Source organism: Panulirus ornatus, chromosome 11 (genome assembly GCF_036320965.1).
Source record: "Panulirus ornatus isolate Po-2019 chromosome 11, ASM3632096v1, whole genome shotgun sequence".
In the NCBI taxonomy this organism is placed as follows: Eukaryota; Metazoa; Arthropoda; class Malacostraca; order Decapoda; family Palinuridae; genus Panulirus; species Panulirus ornatus.
Genome location: NC_092234.1, coordinates 59,355,116 through 59,377,125, shown reverse-complemented (window position 1 = coordinate 59,377,125; position 22,010 = coordinate 59,355,116). Strand labels below are relative to the sequence as shown.

General features: G+C 39.6%; 1 protein-coding gene across 2 annotated transcripts in view; it reads left to right on the top strand.

Moving 5' to 3' along the window:
- The first annotated feature begins 867 nt into the window (after positions 1–867).
- The window catches only part of Cdc37 (cell division cycle protein 37), a 45,860-nt gene continuing 24,717 nt past the window's right edge, over positions 868–22,010 (top strand). The window contains exons 1-3 of one of the 2 annotated variants that reach the window (XM_071667185.1): positions 868–1,187; positions 16,872–17,005; positions 20,295–20,451. In XM_071667185.1, the coding sequence (XP_071523286.1) occupies positions 1,155–1,187; positions 16,872–17,005; positions 20,295–20,451 (324 nt within the window). In that variant the 5' untranslated portion in view covers positions 868–1,154. Of the gene's footprint in view, positions 1,188–8,009; positions 8,316–16,871; positions 17,006–20,294; positions 20,452–22,010 lie in introns of those variants that run through there. The other variant, XM_071667184.1, reaches the window with a different exon arrangement.

The window sequence follows — 22,010 nt, the reverse complement described above, 5'->3', positions numbered from 1 at the left end:
TTTCGTTGATAAAGCTTAAGTGGGGTTGAATCATTTTTTATTATCATTATTATTCTTTAGTTACTGGACACCAAAGGCACATAAAAGATGTGTAACAATAGCAAAGTAACAGGGGCCACATTATAGGAAGAGTGAGTGCTGATTGATCTTGGAATCATCATGAACATCTGAGGAATGTGTTCAAGATTTTCGATTGTTGATAATGAAACTTGACTTTGACGGCCTGAATTACCATGGCTCTAGGCCTAAAGAAACAGCTTTGGCAGACACTTCCTTCCTCCACTTTCATGGGTTATGTGTACGAGTAGTGTAACATGATAATTCTGTTAACAGTACTTTTCCCCAAAATAATATTTATATCAGTGATAAAATAGAAGAGTCTTGGTTAGTTATTTTACTGAACCGTAATTGTGCTTACCTACTGTATATATTCACGAAGCTTATTCTTGGTTTTGTATAGTGTTGTGTATGCATGATCCTCAGACTGTTCACAGGAAGACCCACTCTTAAAATGAAGCTAAAAAGAACCTTTGGGAAAGAGAACTGTATCAATATCCTTGTTGGTATGCTTCGCGATAGTATTATTAACTTCTTTAAAGCAAAATATTTTTTAGCGAACAATGTCTTTTTTTTTAATGTTTATCACTGAAGGATATTGTAGTAGTTAGCGAACGTTTCCCACCGTAACCTAAAAATGATTTAACCAATACTAAGTCACTTTTGGCAGCATGTGATAAATAAGTGTAGATAGCCCGCAACGAAATGTTCAGATTTTTTTTCGTTTGCCGTGAATGGCGAAAAATAAGAATATCGATTACCATTCGATGTAAAAAAAAAAAAAAAAAAAATCGACCAGAGATAAAAGATGAAGAGGGTATATCCGGTAGCATTAACGTACTCAAGTGGAGGCTTTAACCAGAAGGTTCCATCAACGAATCGTCTAGTTTTGGGCCATGTCTCTTCGCTGAAGCAAGTATAGTCAGTCCAGTAACTGAACAAAATCGTATATAAATATTTTGTTAAACGTCGCTCGTTTTGAAACTATTGACAAGGAAAGGTGTATAGTGCTATGTAGGATGGTGTGAGGGAGAGAGTACGTCAAGAGGGCGCAAGACGTATGATAACCCTGGCCTCCGACGTCACAAATTGTAAACATGGTAGACTACAGCAAGTGGAAAGACATTGAGGTAAGAGTTTTCACCTAATTTATGAATAGATTCATTTCATGGGAACATGTGTGTGTGATTGGATTATATATTTTCACACAATGGAATCTACCAGGTTAGGATGTTGGACTGTATTCTGTGGACAGTTCTAGTACTAAATTTACCATTGAGTGTAAATAGATTTGTTATTAATTCCTGCTTCCCTGAATTGTGGCTGGTGTAAGGCTGTCTCCTACATAAGCATTTCCTATACTTGTTTTACTTTCACCATGAGCTGTAATAGATAAATGTCTGGTGATTTTTTAGGGGAATGGTTGTTCTGCCATGATAACAGTGTAACACTAGGGTGATATAAAGTCGAAATGCTTGTAAAATTTAGGTGATAATGGGTTAGATTGCTACATTATCATAGCCTGTGATCCAAGTGTGGCCTACAGGAACCTTTCTCGATATCTAGTGAGCTTGCTAGATAGTGAATAGCACTAAAGGATTCCAGAGCAACTGCTCCAAGGTCAGTGTGGTATATAGCATGGTTAAGGTCATGGTGACTTTTTTGTATTCCTATTCAAAGGAATCTAATAGGTTAGATTAGTTAGGTTGTGTAGCACATACCGTTATGCACCAGGAAACATGGTGTTGCATCGTCAGGATTAAGGTGGCAAAAAGATATCTTGAAAACATACTTAAGCAATGTACTGCAAATTTAATTATGTATTCTTTAATTCAACTAGGCATCCTACTGTATAACAGGTGTACTTTATTCATTACTGCAGTCCTCATGGATTTTGGTAGATTTTGTTGTTTAGGATACTCATGCTATAATTGTAAGTACCAGGTAGTCCTTGACTATATTAGGTCAATAGGACATTACATCCAAAACATTGTGCGAGGATGGTAGTTATGAAGGCCTAGTTAAATGTATTCATGTTTTAGAAAATACCAAAGATTTTCCAAAAATATGGAAATTATTAAGATTTATGATATGCTTGAATACAGACAAGATTAGATGCAGTTTTTAAGTTTTGTGTTGAGATTTGATTTTGTAAAATTGTTGGAAATCATATCAATGGATGATTGATGTTTAAATTTAGCCTTGGAATCTAGTAGAGTTTCTTATAGGATCATTGGTTTATTGTGGAAAATGAATAAAGATCAGGCATGTGGCTGTGATGATTATCCTTTATTTTATGATAATGAAAGTTGATGAAGTTGAGGGCTTTGAAAATCATAGAGAATGTTTCATTAATAGTACAAGTGTAGGTGAAACACACACAGTTCAACAGAACCTGTGAAAATCTTACTATGTCCAGCAGTTGAAATCAGTTTTACTTTCAGTTATTGTTGTAATAGAGCAAACATATCCATGATTATGCATTGCACTATGTGCAGAAAAATTATACTTAAAGCTAATGACACAGTGGCTGGTGGAACTACTGCCCAGCCTCCTCATACCAATAGCAAGAGTGAGCTCCAAAAGAGAAGGTTGGATGGCTTACTTGTAGTTAGAATACCCAAAAGAAAGCATTTGACTTAATCACATAGGAGTTTAGTAAGGAAGCTTGACCTGTAGGCAGAAATAGAGGGGAGACTTCTTTGATGGACGAATAGTCTCTTTAGTGGAAGGGAACAAAGGACATGCTAAAAGTGCCTTCTTGAAATGGATTGGTGTCACCAGTGGTTTGCTACAGGGCTCTGACCTGGGACCATTGCTCCTTGTGTTTGAAAATAGCATTCCAGAAGGATCTGACTCATACCTGAATATATTAGATATGCCAAGGTTATGAAAGAGATAAAGTAAGAATTGCATCATCTTGCAAGGGGACCTAAACAAACTTTAAGAATTGCATCATCTTGCAAGGGGACCTAGACAAACTCCAAGATGATTTGGTATGTGACTGATGAAATTAATCCCAGTTAATGCAGAGCAATGGTTATGGGACACAGGGTGGTACATAGATGATGAAATTACACCTAAGTGAATGCTGAGTAATGAGGATGGGACACAATGAAAGATGGCCTTGATATGAATATTGTCTTTCGGAAAATAAACTGCAGGAATCTGTTCATGAGAAGTCAGTGATGCACCAAATCTGTATCCGGAGCCCCACTGTAAGATGATTGTAAAGGAGACAAAATGTCTTTTGGCAAATATATGAATTACATTGAAGTAAATTGAGGAGGAGATATTAAAGAATCTTTTCACGCCTAACATTAGGACAAAACTAGCACATTCTTTTCAAGTTTGGTAATAGCATTTAACCTTTTAGCATTGCTTCTTGCTGCAAAATACGATTAACGTCCACAACTTACAAATAACAGCTTTCACATCCTGTGCAGTTTGCACAGGATGGTGCCAGGTTCCTGTAAAGTGCTTCTTCTCTTCAGTGGGTAGCATAGAATTAACCATGCATAAACAATGATGCGGCAATCCAACTACTGACACCAAGTTAGTGATTCATTTCATCTCTTCTGTTTACACTGTTGCCACCATTATTTAGGTAATCTATGGAGACATTAATTGTTGTTTAAGTGTGTTATGCATTATAATGCTTAGATAGAATATATATTGTATATCGATAATGTAGAATGTTTTTAAATCTAGTGCTTTGATTTTTTTCAAACCCTTGGCAGGTCATTCATCATTTTGAGTTTGTATTATGAATTGTAATACATAGATAGACATCGTTTTAGTGCATGGTGATTTTTGTGAATTCCCAGGAGTTAGCAGTGAAAAACTGCTTAGCATTCCTCTAAATCTGGCACTTATTTTTTTCTGTGCCTTCAATTTGTTCATCGTTCTGAGTGTAAGGAGCAAGAAGTCTTTCGCACTTGAGGAAGACGGTGCTTTCCTAAAGGCATCAGATCATAGATACTTTTCTTTAATGTTTTACATTTCTTTTTCTGTCTTATCATATTATTGCCAGAAATAGTAACTGTGTGGTTTTGCCTTGATAAATAAGTAGTAAAAAAAGCACCAATTACCACTTTCATATTTTACTGAAAAATTCACTCGGGCACATAACTGGAAAATGCAATAACCTCTCCTCGTCATCTACAGATAAGTCTCTGATCTTTAGCTATACCTTTCCTTCACTTCTCTGTCTTGATAGTACTATAGCTGTCTCTCCTGTAGACAAAGCAACTCTCTTTCGTTCCAATTTCTCCTTTAACTCTGCCTTGGATGACACTAACATTCCTTCACTTCCTAATGCTCCTTTTACTAATCTTATGGCCCTTATCTTATGGCCCTTCTTGTAATCTCCTTTCAGACTGGCCAAAAAGCACTTCTCTCTATGGACACAAGGTAGGGGTTGTACGGATCAGATCTTTGTAGTAAGAATGACTGGAAAGGTATCCAGCTAAAGGTAAAAAGCTGAATGCAAGAATGACTGGAAAAGTATCCAGCTAAAGGTAAAAAGCTGAATGCAGCATTTATGTGTCGGAGAAAGCATATGACAGAGTTGAGTGGAATGCCGTATGGATTTGTGAAGGATATATAGGGTAGGGTTCAACTGTTGGATGCTGTGAAAGCTTCTATAGAGGAGGAAATGCATCTGTAAAAGTGGATAGAGAGTTGAGTGAAAGTTTTGGTATACATGTGGGTGTCAGGCATGGCTATATGATGTTACCTTGACTTGTTTACATATGTATGGATGGAATGGTAAGAGAAATGTAACCAAAACAAGGGAAAGGGTTGTAGATATGTAGTGACAATCCTGTTTGTGGATGAGACTATGTTTTTTGCTGCAACTATTTGGCAGTTGAAGGGAAATGTGAGAAATTAAAGTAATTGTGTTTGAAAGGAAACAGGGTGAAAGTGTAGAATTTGTAAAGCCATATACAGTGAGGGAAGAAAGTATAGTAAACTGTGTTATAGGCATGGAGGGAGAAAGACTGAAAGAGTTGACAGGATTTAAGTACTTAGGAGTTATCTTGGATAAGTTTGGTGATATAAGAGAGAGAATTGTACAGGGTAAAAAAGTCATTGGAGTTGTAAGCGTGGAAATGAAGAAATGATTAAGGAACAGCATAGTCCCCATGACCCTGATCTATGTAGCCCAAAGATGGACATGAAATGAGTCACAGAGGTCAAGAATCCTGGCTTGTAGAAAGTGTGTGGAATGACAAGACGGGATGAAGAAAGAAATGTGGGGGTGTATGAGAGATTTGATAAGGTAGGGAATGAATTGTGGAGTGGGCAAAACATAATACTTTTGAGGTGGTTTGGGCATGTGGAAAGAATGCTAGATGGAGAGTTTATGAGAGGAGTGTATGATAGTACAAAAAAAGAGTTTGGTGAGAGAAGCTCACATGTAACATTGGGAAATAGTGAAAGAATACTAGCGGGAGAAGAGTGATGGAAAAATATATGGAATGATGTACACAAGGAAGGCATATATGGACAGGAATAAGTCGAGACTTTTTGTGTTCACCCCTTTGATGGGAGTTCCCAGAAGGAACAGGCATCAGATATATATATATATATATATATATATATATATATATATATATATATATATATATATATATATATATATATATATATATATATATATATTTCTTTTTTTTTTTATACTTTGTCGCTGTCTCCCGCGTTTGCGAGGTAGCGCAAGGAAACAGATGAAAGAAATGGCCCAACCCCCCCCATACACATGTATATACATACGTCCACACACGCAAATATACATACCTACACAACTTTCCATGGTTTACCCCAGACGCTTCACATGCCTTGATTCAATCCACTGACAGCACGTCAACCCCGGTATACCACATCGCTCCAATTCACTCTATTCCTTGCCCTCCTTTCACCCTCCAGCATGTTCAGGCCCCGATCACACAAAATCTTTTTCACTCCATCTTTCCACCTCCAATTTGGTCTCCCACTTCTCCTCGTTCCCTCCACCTCCGACACATATATCCTCTTGGTCAATCTTTCCTCACTCATTCTCTCCATGTGCCCAAACCACTTCAAAACACCCTCTTCTGCTCTCTCAACCACGCTCTTATTATTTCCACACATCTCTCTTACCCTTACGTTACTTACTCGATCAAACCACCTCACACCACACATTGTCCTCAAACATCTCATTTCCAATATATATATATATATATATATATATATATATATATATATATATATATATATATATATATATGTATATATATATATTTTTTTTTGCGCTGTCTCCTGCGTTTGCGAGGTAGCGCAATGGAAACAGACGAAAGAAATGGCCCAACCCACCCCCATACACATGTATATACATACACGTCCACACACGCAAATATACATACCTACACAGCTTTCCATGCTTTACCCCAGACGCTTCACATGCCCTGATTCAATCCACTGACAGCACGTCAACCCTGGTATACCACATTGATCCAATTCACTCTATTCCTTGCCCTCCTTTCACCCTCCTGCATGTTCAGGCCCTGATCACACAAAATCTTTTTCACTCCATCTTTCCACCTCCAATTTGGTCTCCCACTTCTCCTCGTTCCCTCCACCTCCGACACATATATCCTCTTGGTCAATCTTTCCTCACTCATTCTCTCCATGTGCCCAAACCATTTCAAAACACCCTCTTCTGCTCTCTCAACCACGCTCTTTTTATTTCCACACATCTCTCTTACCCTGATGTTACTTACTCGATCAAACTACCTCACACCACACATTGTCCTCAAACATCTCATTTCCAGCACATCCACCCTCCTCCGCACAACTCTATCCATAGCCCACGCCTCGCAACCATACTACATTGTTGGAACCACTGTTCCTTCAAACATACCCATTTTTGCTTTCCGATATGATATTCTTGACTTCCACACATTCTTCAAGGCTCCCAGAATTTTCGCCCCCTCCCCCACCCTATGATCCACTTCCGCTTCCATGGCTCCATCCGCTGCCAGATCCACTCCCAGATATCTAAAACACTTTACTTCCTCCATTTACTTCCTCCAGTTTTTCTCCATTCAAACTTACCTCCCAGTTGACTTGACCCTCAACCCTACTATACCTAATAACCTTGCTCTTATTCACATTTACTCTTAACTTTCTTCTTTCACACACTTTACCAAACTCAGTCACCAGCTTCTGCAGTTTCTCACATGAATCAGCCACCAGCGCTGTATCATCAGCGAACAACAACTGACTCACTTCCCAAGCTCTCTCGTCCCCAACAGACTTCATACTTGCCCCTCTTTCCAAAACTCTTGCATTTACCTCCCTAACAACCCCATCCATAAACAAATTAAACAACCATGGAGACATCACACACCCCTGCCGCAAACCTACATTCACTGAGAACCAATCACTTTCCTCTCTTCCTACACGTACACATGCCTTGCATCCTCGATAAAAACTTTTCACTGCTTCTAATAACTTGCCTCCCACACCATATATTCTTAATACCTTCCACAGAGCATCTCTATCAACTCTATCATATGCCTTCTCCATATATATATATGTATATATATATATATATATATATATATATATATATATATATATATATATATATATATATATATATTTTTTTTTTTCATAATATTTGCCATTTCCCGCATTAGCAAGGTAGCGTTAAGAACAGAGGACTGAGCCTTTGAGGGAAATCCTCACTTGGCCCTTTTCTTTGTTCCTTCTTTTGGAAGGTTAAAAGTCAAGTTCACTGGTGTGCCGTGCGTAGGGGGAGGGTGAGGTCCTTAGGCATCAGCAGGGAAGACTCCTCCACCTTGACGAAGTGTCGAGTCCTCTTTGTTGTTGGTTGGGAGCTTTGACAGCATCTCTATGACTTTGCCAAAAGATGGCAGCTCTGTGTCTTGGTGCTTCCTGCAGTGTTTCTGCCACTACTGGTAACACGTCTGGAGGACGGCCATGTTGATGTTGTCCACGGAGAGGTCGCAGCTCGCATCGCTCATCTCAGCATCAGTCACTAGGCCCTCATGCAGAAATGTCCTGTTGTTTGTGTTGCGCCTGTGAGTGTGGGCCACCTCAGCGTGGATCCTCCGTTCCTGTACCATCAGGCCCGTCAGCTTCAACACAGCGTCCAGTGCTGCGTCCAGACTCACGAACCCGAAGATGAACTTGGTGTAGGGCCACCCTGCTGGGATCTCGACCTCACAGATTCCGCCGAAGTTCTCGTACAGGTATCAGAGCTGGTCCTTCGTCATCTCCACTTGCAGGTTCTTCACCACCACCGTCACTGTGGGCGGCCTCTGCCGGCTGGGTAGGTAGGTGTCAGGAGCTTGGCCAGCCATCATCAGTCCATAAGTGATGAGACTTTATCTGGACGATATATATATATATATATATATATATATATATATATATATATATATATATATATATTTATATTTGCGTGGGCTATGGATAGAGTTGTGTGCAGGAGGATGGATGTGCTGGAAATGAGATGTTTGAGGACAATGTGTGGTGTGAGGTGGTTTGATCGAGTGAGTAACGTAAGGGTAAGAGAGATGTGTGGAAATAAAAAGAGCGTGGTTGAGAGAGCAGAAGAGGGTGTTTTGAAGTGGTTTGGGCACATGGAGAGAATGAGTGAGGAAAGATTGACCAAGAGGATATATGTGTCGGAGGTGGAGGGAACGAGGAGAAGAGGGAGACCAAATTGGAGGTGGAAAGATGGAGTGAAAAAGATTTTGTGTGATCGGGGCCTGAACATGCAGGAGGGTGAAAGGAGGGCAAGGAATAGAGTGAATTGGAGCGATGTGGTATACCGGGGTTGACTTGCTGTCAGTGGATTGAATCAAGGCATGTGAAGCGTCTGGGGAAAACCATGGAAAGCTGTGTAGGTATGTATATTTGCGTGTGTGGACGTATGTATATACATGTGTATGGGGGGGGGGTTGGGCCATTTCTTTCGTCTGTTTCCTTGCGCTACCTCGCAAACGCGGGAGACAGCGACAAAGTATAAAAAGAAAAATATATATATATATATATATATATATATATATATATATATATATATATATATATATATATATATATATATATATATATCCGTGTGTGGCGGGGTGGCGATGGGAGTGAGTGGGGGCAGACAGTGTGAGTTGTGTGCATGGGTGTGTGTGTCTGTGTGTGTATATATATGTGTACATTGGGATGTATGGGTATGTATATTTGCGTGTGTGGACGTGTATGTATATACATGTGTATGGGGGTGGGTTGGGCCATTTCTTTCGTCTGTTTCCTTGTGCTACCTTGCAAACGTGGGAGACAGTGACAAAGCAAAATAAAATATAAAATATATATATATATATATTTTTTTTTTTTTTTTTTTTTTTTTTGGTTTGTCGCTGTCTCCCGTGTTTGCGAGGTAACGCAAGAAAACAGACGAAAGAAATGGCCCAACCCACCCCCATACACATGCCTTGATTCATTCCACTGACAGCAAGTCAACCCCGGTATACCACATCGCTCCAATTCACTCTATTCTTTGCCCTCCTTTCACCCTCCTGCATGTTCAGGCCCCGATCACACAAAATCTTTTTCACTCCATCTTTCCACCTCCAATTTGGTCTCCCTCTTCTCCTCGTTCCCTCCACCTCCGACACATATATCCTCTTGGTCAATCTTTCCTCACACATTCTCTCCATGTGACCAAACCATTTCAAAACACCCTCTTCTGCTCTCTCAACCACGCTCTTTTTATTTCCACACATCTCTCTTACCCTTACGTTACTTACTCGATCAAACCACCTCACACCACACATTGTCCTCAAACATCTCATTTCCAGCACATCCATCCTCCTGCGCACAACTCTATCCATAGTCCACGCCTCGCAACCATACAACATTGTTGGAACCACTATTCCTTCAAACATACCCATTTTTGCTTTCCGAGATAATGTTCTCGACTTCCACACATTCTTCAAGGCTCCCAGAATTTTCGCCCCCTCCCCCACCCTATGATCCACTTCCGCTTCCATGGTTCCATCTGCTGCCAGATCCACTCCCAGATAACTAAAACACTTCACTTCCTCCAGTTTTTCTCCATTCAAACTCACCTCCCAATTGAATTGACCCTCAACCCTACTGTACCTAATAACCTTGCTCTTATTCACTTTTACTCTTAACTTTCTTCTTTCACACACTTTACCAAACTCAGTCACCAGCTTCTGCAGTTTCTCACATGAATCAGCCACCAGCGCTGTATCATCAGCGAACAACAACTGACTCACTTCCCAAGCTCTCTCATCCCCAACAGACTTCATACTTGCCCCTCTTTCCAAAACTCTTGCATTCACCTCCCTAACAACCCCATCCATAAACAAATTAAACAACCACGGAGATATCACACACCCCTGCCGCAAACCTACATTCACTGAGAACCAATCACTTTCCTCTCTTCCTACACGTACACATGCCTTACATCCTCGATAAAAACTTTTCACTGCTTCTAACAACTTGCCTCCCACACCATATATTCTTAATACCTTCCACAGAGCATCTCTATCAACTCTATCATATGCCTTCTCCAGATCCATAGATGCTACATACAAATCCATTTGCTTTTCTAAGTATTTCTCACATACATTCTTCAAAGCAAACACCTGATCCACACATCCTCTACCACTTCTGAAACCACACTGCTCTTCCCCAATCTGATGCTCTGTACATGCCTTCACCCTCTCAATCAATACCCTCCCATAGAATTTGCCAGGAATACTCAACAAACTTATACCTCTGTAATTTGAGCACTCACTCTTATCCCCTTTGCCTTTGTACAATGGCACTATGCACGCATTCCGCCAATCCTCAGGCACCTCACCATGAGTCATACGTACATTAAATAACCTTACCAACCAGTCAACAATACAGTCACCCCCTTTTTTAATAAATTCCACTGCAATACCATCCAAACCTGCTGCCTTGCCGGCTTTCATCTTCCGCAAAGCTTTTACTACCTCTTCTCTGTTTACCAACTCATTTTCCCTTACCCTCGCACTTTGCACACCACCTCGACCAAAACACCCTATATCTGCCACTCTATCATCAAACACATTCAACAAACCTTCAAAATACTCACTCCATCTCCTTCTCACATCACCACTACTTGTTATCACCTCCCCATTTGCGCCCTTCACTGAAGTTCCCATTTGCTCCCATATATATATATATATATATATATATATATATGATAGAGTTGATAGAGATGCTCTGTGGAAGGTATTAAGAATATATGGTGTGGGAGGCAAGTTGTTAGAAGCAGTGAAAAGTTTTTATCGAGGATGTAAGGCATGTGTACGTGTAGGAAGAGAGGAAAGTGATTGGTTCTCAGTGAATGTAGGTTTGCGGCAGGGGTGTGTGATGTCTCCATGGTTGTTTAATTTGTTTATGGATGGGGTTGTTAGGGAGGTAAATGCAAGAGTTTTGGAAAGAGGGGCAAGTATGAAGTCTGTTGGGGATGAGAGAGCTTGGGAAGTGAGTCAGTTGTTGTTCGCTGATGATACAGCGCTGGTGGCGGATTCATGTGAGAAACTGCAGAAGCTGGTGACGGAGTTTGGTAAAGTGTGTGGAAGAAGAAAGTTAAGAGTAAATGTGAATAAGAGCAAGGTTATTAGGTACAGTAGGGTTGAGGGTCAAGTCAATTGGGAGGTGAGTTTGAATGGAGAAAAACTGGAGGAAGTGAAGTGTTTTAGATATCTGGGAGTGGATCTGGCAGCGGATGGAACCATGGAAGCGGAAGTGGATCATAGGGTGGGGGAGGGGGCGAAAATTTTGGGAGCCTTGAAAAATGTGTGGAAGTCGAGAACATTATCCCGGAAAGCAAAAATGGGTATGTTTGAAGGAATAGTGGTTCCAACAATGTTGTATGGTTGCGAGGCGTGGGCTATGGATAGAGTTGTGCGCAGGAGGTTGGATGTGCTGGAAATGAGATGCTTGAGGACAATGTGTGGTGTGAGGTGGTTTGATCGAGTAAGTAACGTAAGGGTAAGAGAGATGTGTGGAAATAAAAAGAGCGTGGTTGAGAGAGCAGAAGAGGGTGTTTTGAAATGGTTTGGGCACATGGAGAGAATGAGTGAGGAAAGATTGACCAAGAGGATATATGTGTCGGAGGTGGAGGGAACGAGGAGAAGAGGGAGACCAAATTGGAGGTGGAAAGATGGAGTGAAAAGGATTTTGTGTGATCGGGGCCTGAACATGCAGGAGGGTGAAAGGAGGGCAAGAAATAGAGCGAATTGGAGTGATGTGGTATACAGGGGTTGACGTGCTGTCAGTGGATTGAACCAGGGCATGTGAAGCATCCGGGGTGAACCATGGAAAGCTGTGTAGGTATGTATATTTGCGTGTGTGGACATGTGTATGTACATGTGTTTGGGGGGGGGGTTGGGCCATTTCTTTCGTCTGTTTCCTTGCGCTACCTCGCAAACGCGGGAGACAGCGACAAAGTATAAAAAAAAAAAAAAAATATATATATATATATATATATATATATATATATATATATATATATATATATATATATATATATATATATATATAACACGTCTGGTGATAACAAGTAGTGGTGATGTGAGAAGGAGATGGAGTGAGTATTTTGAAGGTTTGTTGAATGTCTTTGATGATAGAGTGGCAGATATAGGGTGTTTTGGTCGAGGTGGTGTGCAAAGTGAGAGGGTTAGGGAAAATGATTTGGTAAACAGAGAAGAGGTAGTAAAAGCTTTGCGGAAGATGAAAGCCGGCAAGGCAGCAGGTTTGGATGGTATTGCAGTGGAATTTATTAAAAAAGGGGGTGACTGTATTGTTGACTGGTTGGTAAGGTTATTTAATGTATGTATGACTCATGGTGAGGTGCCTGAGGATTGGCGGAATGCGTGCATAGTGCCATTGTACAAAGGCAAAGGGGATAAGAGTGAGTGCTCAAATTACAGAGGTATAAGTTTGTTGAGTATTCCTGGTAAATTATATGGGAGGGTATTGATTGAGAGGGTGAAGGCATGTACAGAGCATCAGATTGGGGAAGAGCAGTGTGGCTTCAGAAGTGGTAGAGGATGTGTGGATCAGGTGTTTGCTTTGAAGAATGTATGTGAGAAATACTTAGAAAAGCAAATGGATTTGTATGTAGCATTTATGGATCTGGAGAAGGCATATGATAGAGTTGATAGAGATGCGCTGTGGAAGGTATTAAGAATATATGGTGTGGGAGGCAAGTTGTTAGAAGCAGTGAAAAGTTTTTATCGAGGATGTAAGGCATGTGTACGTGTAGGAAGAGAGGAAAGTGATTGGTTCTCAGTGAATGTAGGTTTGCGGCAGGGATGTGTGATGTCTCCATGGTTGTTTAATTTGTTTATGGATGGGGTTGTTAGGGAGGTGAAATGCAAGAGTTTTGGAAAGAGGGGCAAGTATGAAGTCTGTTGGGGATGAGAGAGCTTGGGAAGTGAGTCAGTTGTTGTTCGCTGATGATACAGCGCTGGTGGCTGATTCATGTGAGAAACTGCAGAAGCTGGTGACTGAGTTTGGTAAAGTGTGTGAAAGAAGAAAGTTAAGAGTAAATGTGAATAAGAGCAAGGTTATTAGGTACAGTAGGGTTGAGGGTCAAGTCAATTGGGAGGTGAGTTTGAATGGAGAAAAACTGGAGGAAGTGAAGTGTTTTAGATATCTGGGAGTGGATCTGGCAGCGGATGGAACCATGGAAGCGGAAGTGGATCATAGGGTGGGGGAGGGGGCGAAAATTCTGGGAGCCTTGAAGAATGTGTGGAAGTTGAGAACATTATCTCGGAAAGCAAAAATGGGTATGTTTGAAGGAATAGTGGTTCCAACAATGTTGTATGGTTGCGAGGCGTGGGCTATGGATAGAGTTGTGCGCAGGAGGATGGATGTGCTGGAAATGAGATGTTTGAGGACAATGTGTGGTGTGAGGTGGTTTGATCGAGTAAGTAACGTAAGGGTAAGAGAGATGCGTGGAAATAAAAAGAGCGTGGTTGAGAGAGCAGAAGAGGGTGTTTTGAAATGGTTTGTGCACATGGAGAGAATGAGTGAGGAAAGATTGACCAAGAGGATGTATGTGTCGGAGGTGGAGGGAACGAGGAGAAGAGGGAGACCAAATTGGAGGTGGAAAGATGGAGTGAAAAAGATTTTGTGTGATCGGGGCCTGAACATGCAGGAGGGTGAAAGGAGGGCAAGGAATAGAGTGAATTGGAGCGATGTGGTATACCGGGGTTGACGTGCTGTCAGTGGATTGAATCAAGGCATGTGAAGCGTCTGGGGTAAAGCATGGAAAGCTGTGTAGGTATGTATATTTGCGTGTGTGGACGTATGTATATACATGTGTATGGGGGTGGGTTGGGCCATTTCTTTTGTCTGTTTCCTTGCGCTACCTCGCAAACGCGGGAGACAGCAACAAAGCAAAAAAAAAAAATGTATATCTCCATAATTGCTGCCTACTTCCATTCCCATCCCCACCCTGCCATGCAAGAAATAGCACGCACACACACACAGCAAGGCAGTGCCAGGGACAGACAAAAAATGGGCCACATTTGTTCACACTCAGTCACATATTTACACATATTTTACTTACTATTTGCCTTTCAGAATTACTTTCAGAGAGTGGTCGACTCTGTCGTAAGCACCTGTAGTGACCAAGACACTTAATAGCCATACATGTCAAGATATTGGAAGATTGCTCAAGATAAGCCTATGAAAAATATTGCTCGTGTGATGACTCTGAGCACCTGTTATGCAAGTCTTTGTATGAAGACACAGTTTTTATTATTAAAATCTTTGGAAGTGTTATATGTTAAAACACATACTCAGGGATAATAGGTAAAAACTGCGACAAAGATTTAGGGATTTTGATAGTAAATAGAATGTATATAAATACTTTGAATCCTAGGTTGTTCTTTCCTTGTTAGTTCTACAATCATAAGGCATGCCAACAAAGTCATCGGAAGAAAATGTGGTCTGACTTAACAACCTTTCTTGTGGCAAGTAACTTTTCTCTGTGCTCTTTTTACTCACTTTACCTTATTACACACACCTTCATTGAGCAAACTTGTACATGATCACATAGGAGTACTGCTACTGTGCATTTGCTTTGCAGTTTAGTATTAACTTAGTATAGGAAGGGCATTCTACACCTGTAGGACCCCCACCCCCCTTGTGAGACATTATTATGCAATTTTTTCTAGATTAACTCCATTCAGCTCACTGATACAAGAATATTACAATTTCAGTAACTAGAGTGTAAAGGAAAATCACTGGCACTTTGATCAGCGGTGAGATGCATTTCTGTTTTATATGACGGGATGCATTTCTGTTTTATAAGACAAACACTGTTAACTGGCTACTTACTGGCACCATTTGTCAGTTTTCTTGCAAGTTTTACGCTGTCATCAGTGTGCAAGAGTCTGTTACTGATTATTTATGGTTTAATAAGGTTAAACTTGACTTCCAGCATTTATAGCTATCATAAGTAACCTTAATATAAATTGAGGTACAAATGATACAAAAAAAATAGTAACTGGTCATATGTTAGCCATACAGAATTCATGGATGATGATCGATGTTTCCTCAAACCTTGCTCATCTTATATTCCAGACTGACATCACAGCTTCATTAAATGTAATGCATTTTTTTTCAGAAGTCTTTTCATTTGTGAAGAGCTTAGAGGATATATTGAGCATGAGATCATTTTGTGGGATTTGAACACAAAACACTGTATTTACAAGATGAATGCTTTACCTTTGGGTGAATGTCATGACTGTATAATAGATAATCACAGCTATCAAGTAGAGTATCCATAATGCATGGAATTACAAGTAAGAATAAGAAAAATGTGAGAAGTAGCCATGTCTTCTAGGTAAAGAAAGTCCAGAGAATATTTATATTGATAGTGTTATGATTATGATACATTATGGAATTTGACTCTTTCAGGTCAGCTGTGGCGTGTATGCCCTGATAATTTTTCTTTTTCACTGTGATTTGGATATGTATGACAATACTTTTTTCACATTTCTCTATAGCTGGAACAAGTATATACTGTATAGACATTAATGCTTGTAGTGGCATGCCACACATTCTTTCGACTCTAAACCATAAATTTTTTCTACACACTGGTCAGTATATGAGATGTCAAGGAATCCTCAATGAGATGTGTGCCCTTATGTTGTATAATGATTTTTGAAGTTGTGTCTCACAAGAAAATAGATTTTGTTGATGAAAACCTGTAGTAAACATATTTATTTGTGACAAAAACATTTTCAAAAATACCTGAATGACATGTCTCACTGCATATGCCTGAAAATAATCATGAATACCTCATGTGCCAGGCAGCAGAGCAGCATTAGTAAGGGCCCCATAGCTCACGCAAACAATATCTCACCAGGTTAAGTTGTATATCATCTTATTTAGAATGTTTTTGGGGGTAATTGCGATAAAATGCTTGAGACATATTTTCTAAGATATTTAGGAATATCCTTCATATAGACTGTTCCTTGTATATTAGAGCTGCTGCAGTGAAGTGGTTGATATTGTGACAGTTATTCTTGCTCTTTACATCTTTGGGAAATCTCTGAGAAATACGCAATGTATATACGTGTGTATGTGGGTGGGTTGGGCTATTCTTTCGTCTGTTTCCTTGTGCCATATCATTAATGCAGGAGACAGCGACTAAGTTTAATAAAAAATAATACATCTAATATAAACGGCAAGAGACTTACCTTGACATTTCATTCTTTTTCTGGCAGATTTCGGATGATGAAGATGACACTCATCCAAACATTGACACCCCCTCCCTCTTTAGATGGCGCCACCAAGCCAGGCTGGAGCGTATGGCAGAAAGACAGAAGGAAGTTGAGAAACTAAAGTCTGAAAAGGAGGAGTAAGTAGTGCTTTTTTATAGTTGGAGAAAATTCTTGTTTAAGATGTGAGTTTGATAGTTGATTTACTTTAAGATAGATAAGTTGATTGATAGCACATGTACCAGTAACAGAGATACTAGGAGAAAAGCATTGCATGTAGCATGCATATATCAGTTTATAGGACAAAGTACAAATACACTTATTGTGAGTAAAAATGACAGTTTAAGAGAATACTGTTCATATGTGTGGGGATAGCTTAACTGGATACAACAATTTTACCACAGTACAAGCACCTAAATTACTCCCATTTTTTTTTTTATTATTATTATTATAATTATTATTATTATAACATGGACCATCATGATACAGTGTCAGCCCAGCTGGCCTTTTGGTGCTGATAGTGCCTATGCAATTATTTCATACTTCATTGCCGTTTCATGCATTAACGAGGTAGTGCCAAGAACGGACAAAGAAAGGACAGATCCACTTACATCCATTCTCTAGCCATCCAGTCTGCCAACCTTTGCAATAGGATCCTGTTGTTCTTTTGTGTTTCCTGAAGACAAAGTCATCAGACAATATCACTCCAAGGTCTTAGAGAGTGCTCTGATGAGATTTTTTGATGCCTGTTTTTGCATAACATTCTATTCTACTTTTTATTTCTTCGCATTCTCTAGTAGTTGGACCATTTCACCATTAATCCTATACCAGTTAGGTTGGAAATGAAGTGTTTGAGGACAGTATTTGGTGTGAGAGGGTTTAATCAAGTAAGTAATGAAAGGGTAGTAAGAGAGATGTGTGGTAATAAAAGATTGTGGTTGAGATAGTGGAAGAGGGTGTGTTGAAATGATTTGGACATAAGAAGAGAATGAGTGAGGAAAGGTTGACAAAGAGGATATATGTGTCAGAAGTGGAGGGAACAAGGAGAAGCAGGAGACCACATTGGATGTGGAAGGATGGGGTGAAAAATATTTTGTGTGGTCGAGGCCTGAACATGCAGAAGGGTGAAATGCATGCAAGGAATAGAGTGAAGTGGAATGATGTGGTATACTGGGTTTGACATGCCATCAGTGGACTGAACCAGGGCATGTGAAACATCTGGGATAAACCATCTTAAGGTCTGTAGGGCCTGGATGTGGATAGGGAGCTGTGATTTTGGTGCATTACACATGACAGCTAGAAAATGGACGTGAGTGGATGTGGCCTTTCTTCTTTTGTTTCCTGGCACTACCTCCTAGAGACAGGGGGTGGCAATGCTATTTCCTTTGGGCCGGGTTGTGTATATATGTATATATGCATGTATATATATGTGTGTATGGATGAGTCTTTCTCTGTATGTTTCCTGGTGCTACCTCACCAACACAGGAAATGGCAATCAATTATATGGTGTGGGAGGTAAGCTGCTAGAACCAGTGAAAGGTTTTCATGAAGGATGTAAGTCATGTGTACAAGTAAGAAGAGAGGAGAGTGATTGGTTCTCAGTGAATGTCAGGTCTACAGCAGGGGTATGTGATGTCTTCATGGTTGTTTGATTTGTTTATGGATGGAGTGGTTAAGGAGGTAAATGCAAGAGTCTTAGAGAGAAGGGCAAGTATGCAGTCTGTTGGGAATGAGAGGGCCTGGGTTGTCAGTTGTTTTCCGATGATACAGTGCTGGTGGCTAATTCAAGTGAGAGACTGCAGAAGTTGGTGACTGAGTTTGGAAAAGTGTGTGAAAGGAAAAAGTTGAGAGTAAATGTGAATAAGAGCAAGGTTATTAGGTTCAATAGGGTTGAGGGACAAGTTAATTGGGATGTAAGAAAATGGCTCATAGGTTACATTTTTGATTTAATGGACTTTCAGCATCAGTGGACACCCTGTTTCCCCAATTGGTCAGTTAAATAAACGATTTACTGTAATTGAAGATCATCTGCATGGTCTGAATGTAGCTAAAAGCCACTTGGGTTCCTTCATAGAAAACTTATGAGAATGTGCTGTGTTTGACATGGCTAGAGGGTCACTGACTTTGGGGAGAAATTTTCATGCACTACAAACTTAGCAACCAAGGCCTGTTGAGTTGCCTTGAAATAAAGGTGCAAAACTCAATCCAGATATTTACTGTGGAGGTGTTCTTACCCTTTTGTAAATTTATGTTTGGGTTAGTTAGACATTATATAACCTATTTTGAGTGGCCCTCTAGAAGAGGGTTTGTGTCTGTAACTTCCAGACTTTCTGGAATTATATCTGAGTACAAACTTTTTCATTCAGGGGATGTTTAATGCCCCCATCACTCTCTCTCTCTCTCTAACTTAGCTATAAGTCTCTGCTCCTGAAGCACAATAAATTGGCCTTAGTTAGTGACCCTCTCAGATTCCTGTGATATGGGGATGAAATATTCCATGTATGATTTGGGTATATTGCTTGTTCAGCAAATTAATGACTTATTTGACCCCGTATACCTAATGATCCAATTCACTATCTCATATGTGCCCTGCCACGTCCAAAATGTCCAAAATTCCGTACTTCAACTGCTCCTTCTCTGTAGCCTTCCATCTCCACAATCTTTCGTTTCACCAGATTCCCACAATCTCTGACACGTAGATCCTCTTAGTCAGTCTTTTGTTGCTTGATCTCTACATGTGTCCAAATCTCAATTTTTTTTTTAGAATAAGGTAATTTTTTTTATTCATGTGCATAATGTTCTTTCTGTTTGAATGATATGTAAATACCCATATGATTTGCATGAAGATATATAGAATATGTGTAAGTGATACATATGGGAGATGTGAAGTCATGTTGGTTAAGAAAGAACATAAAGATTGTAATGTGTTTGAGGTATGGAGAACTAAGTATGTGTAGAACAGAATCATACTTAGAAAAAGCCTTAATCATCAGATACTTAAATAATGAAGATCTGTGCCACCTGCAAGGGCCTATCAGGACCTATCAATGTCCACTCACCACCCTCCCACACCAATATAGAGGAAAGGACACTATATTTTTGGGTATTTTGTTCAGTGAGATATGGTATAGAGATATTTTGTAAGGGAAGAAAATATTTGTATTTCCTGTATATGTATGAAGAAGTGAACTTTTTGGAAGCAATATGCTGTGAAAGAATAAATGCCAGTCTTGATCAAGATTCTACTAAACATATTTGGTTTCATGTTAAGAATAGACTCAAACTTTTATGCTGAAATGCATACTGTGGAATTTCATTAGGTTCTAGTATTAGAATATTGAGTATTGCAATGTAGACTTTATTTAAGTGCTAAACATTTACAGAGGAATATTTAGATTATTGATAATGTAATATATTTTTTTTTTTCAGATATGAAAATCGGGTGAAGGTCCTTAAGGATAAATTTCAGACTGCAAATACAGCAGAGAGTACAGATATGGTGAACCTGAAGCAGGCCTTGGTTGAGCTAGAGAAGAAAGGTGAACAGTTGGTTAACAAACAGAAAGAGATGGAGAAGAAAGAGAGGGTATATATTATGTCTTATGCATTTTATACATTGTAAAGAAGAGAAAGTGGATTTGGGGGTTTCAGTATAATTAATGAAATACATTTATTGCTCTTTTGAGTTCCTCAGGTTGCTACACTTTGAATACCTCTAGATGAATTTTTAGTCATGGGCACACCCATGATGGTTGTAATTACTTATTTGTAATCACTGTATGTACTGTACTTGGAAGACGTTTTACACTATTAGGACCACATATCTTGAACATCTTTTAGAATACAACTTTTTAAATTTATGTATGTCGTCTGCATTAACCATGTTTCCAGTCATTTAATTCCATTTATCCACCATTCTTTTACCACTGAAAGTACTTCTTTACATATTTATTGTTTCGTACTCAAATTCATGCTACATCATCTGCTTGTCATGTTCTTATATTTTCTGAGGAAATTTTTTTTTATTTGTGTCATCACTGTGGCAGTATCATTACCAGTGAGGTTAGGAGGTGCTGCTACTGCAGTATGGGCTCAAAATTGGGAAAAAGTTTGGATTTTAATGCCTTAAGGTGATATTCCAGTTTTCTGGAGTATCTAAGTCTCATCCTGCCTTCTCTTGGTGACCTTGTTGATACACCCTTGGGAATGGAACATAAGGGAAAGTGTTTCCCAGCTCCATCAGGTGAATAGTAGTAGTAGTTACTAATTAAATTCAGATTAATACTTGAGGTGTGCTGAACTTTTTGGTTTATTGGACAATTTTTGAGCCCTGTTGCCTCTGGGAGACACTGCACTGGAGTTGCCCTCTGCCATTATCCTGTTAAGGGTGAGGCACAAAAGGTTAAGAAGTGGCATTGGAGTTTACCGTTATGCTGGGAAGTAAAAGGGATGAGCGATTGAGGGTGATGGCGCAAAACGTAAATGGGATGACTGGTAAGGGTATAGGAGGGAGCTTGTGGAGAAATTTAAAAGTTATGGTTTGGATTTTTGGGTTTGGGGAAATGCATATCCTTAGGCAGGGTGTTTGGAGAAAAAATGGAAATGATAAATGAAAATTATGGCAGGCATGGGAAGAGGAGTGGTATGGATGGGAGTGAATGAAATTTTTCAGGGAAGATGGAAAGAAGGATGTGCAATTGTGTTGTCTCCAAGAGTATGAGAGGCTGTTACAGAGCATGGATGGAATGAATCAAGAATAATGTGGGTGAAAAGAAAGATTAAAATTATGAAGCGTGTATGGGTATGCGTATATGCACCTGAAAACATGAAGAGTGTGAGGTAAGGAAGAAATGAAGTGTTTGGAGAAATTTAGATGACTGTGTAAATGGGTTTGAAATGGAAAACAAAATGGTTGTGATGGATGTTGAATATGAAGGTGGGATGTGATGAAATTGGCAGGATAGTTAGTAAATGGGAAGTGCCTGTTTGCAGACAATAATGTGTTGTTTGCTAAGAGTGAAGAGGAGTTGCAGAAAGTTGTAAGTGTGATTTATGATGTGTGTAAACATAGGCAATTGAAGGTAAATGCAAGTGAAAGTAAAGTAATGGTGTTTGAATACATAGTAAAAATATTGATTTTGTAAA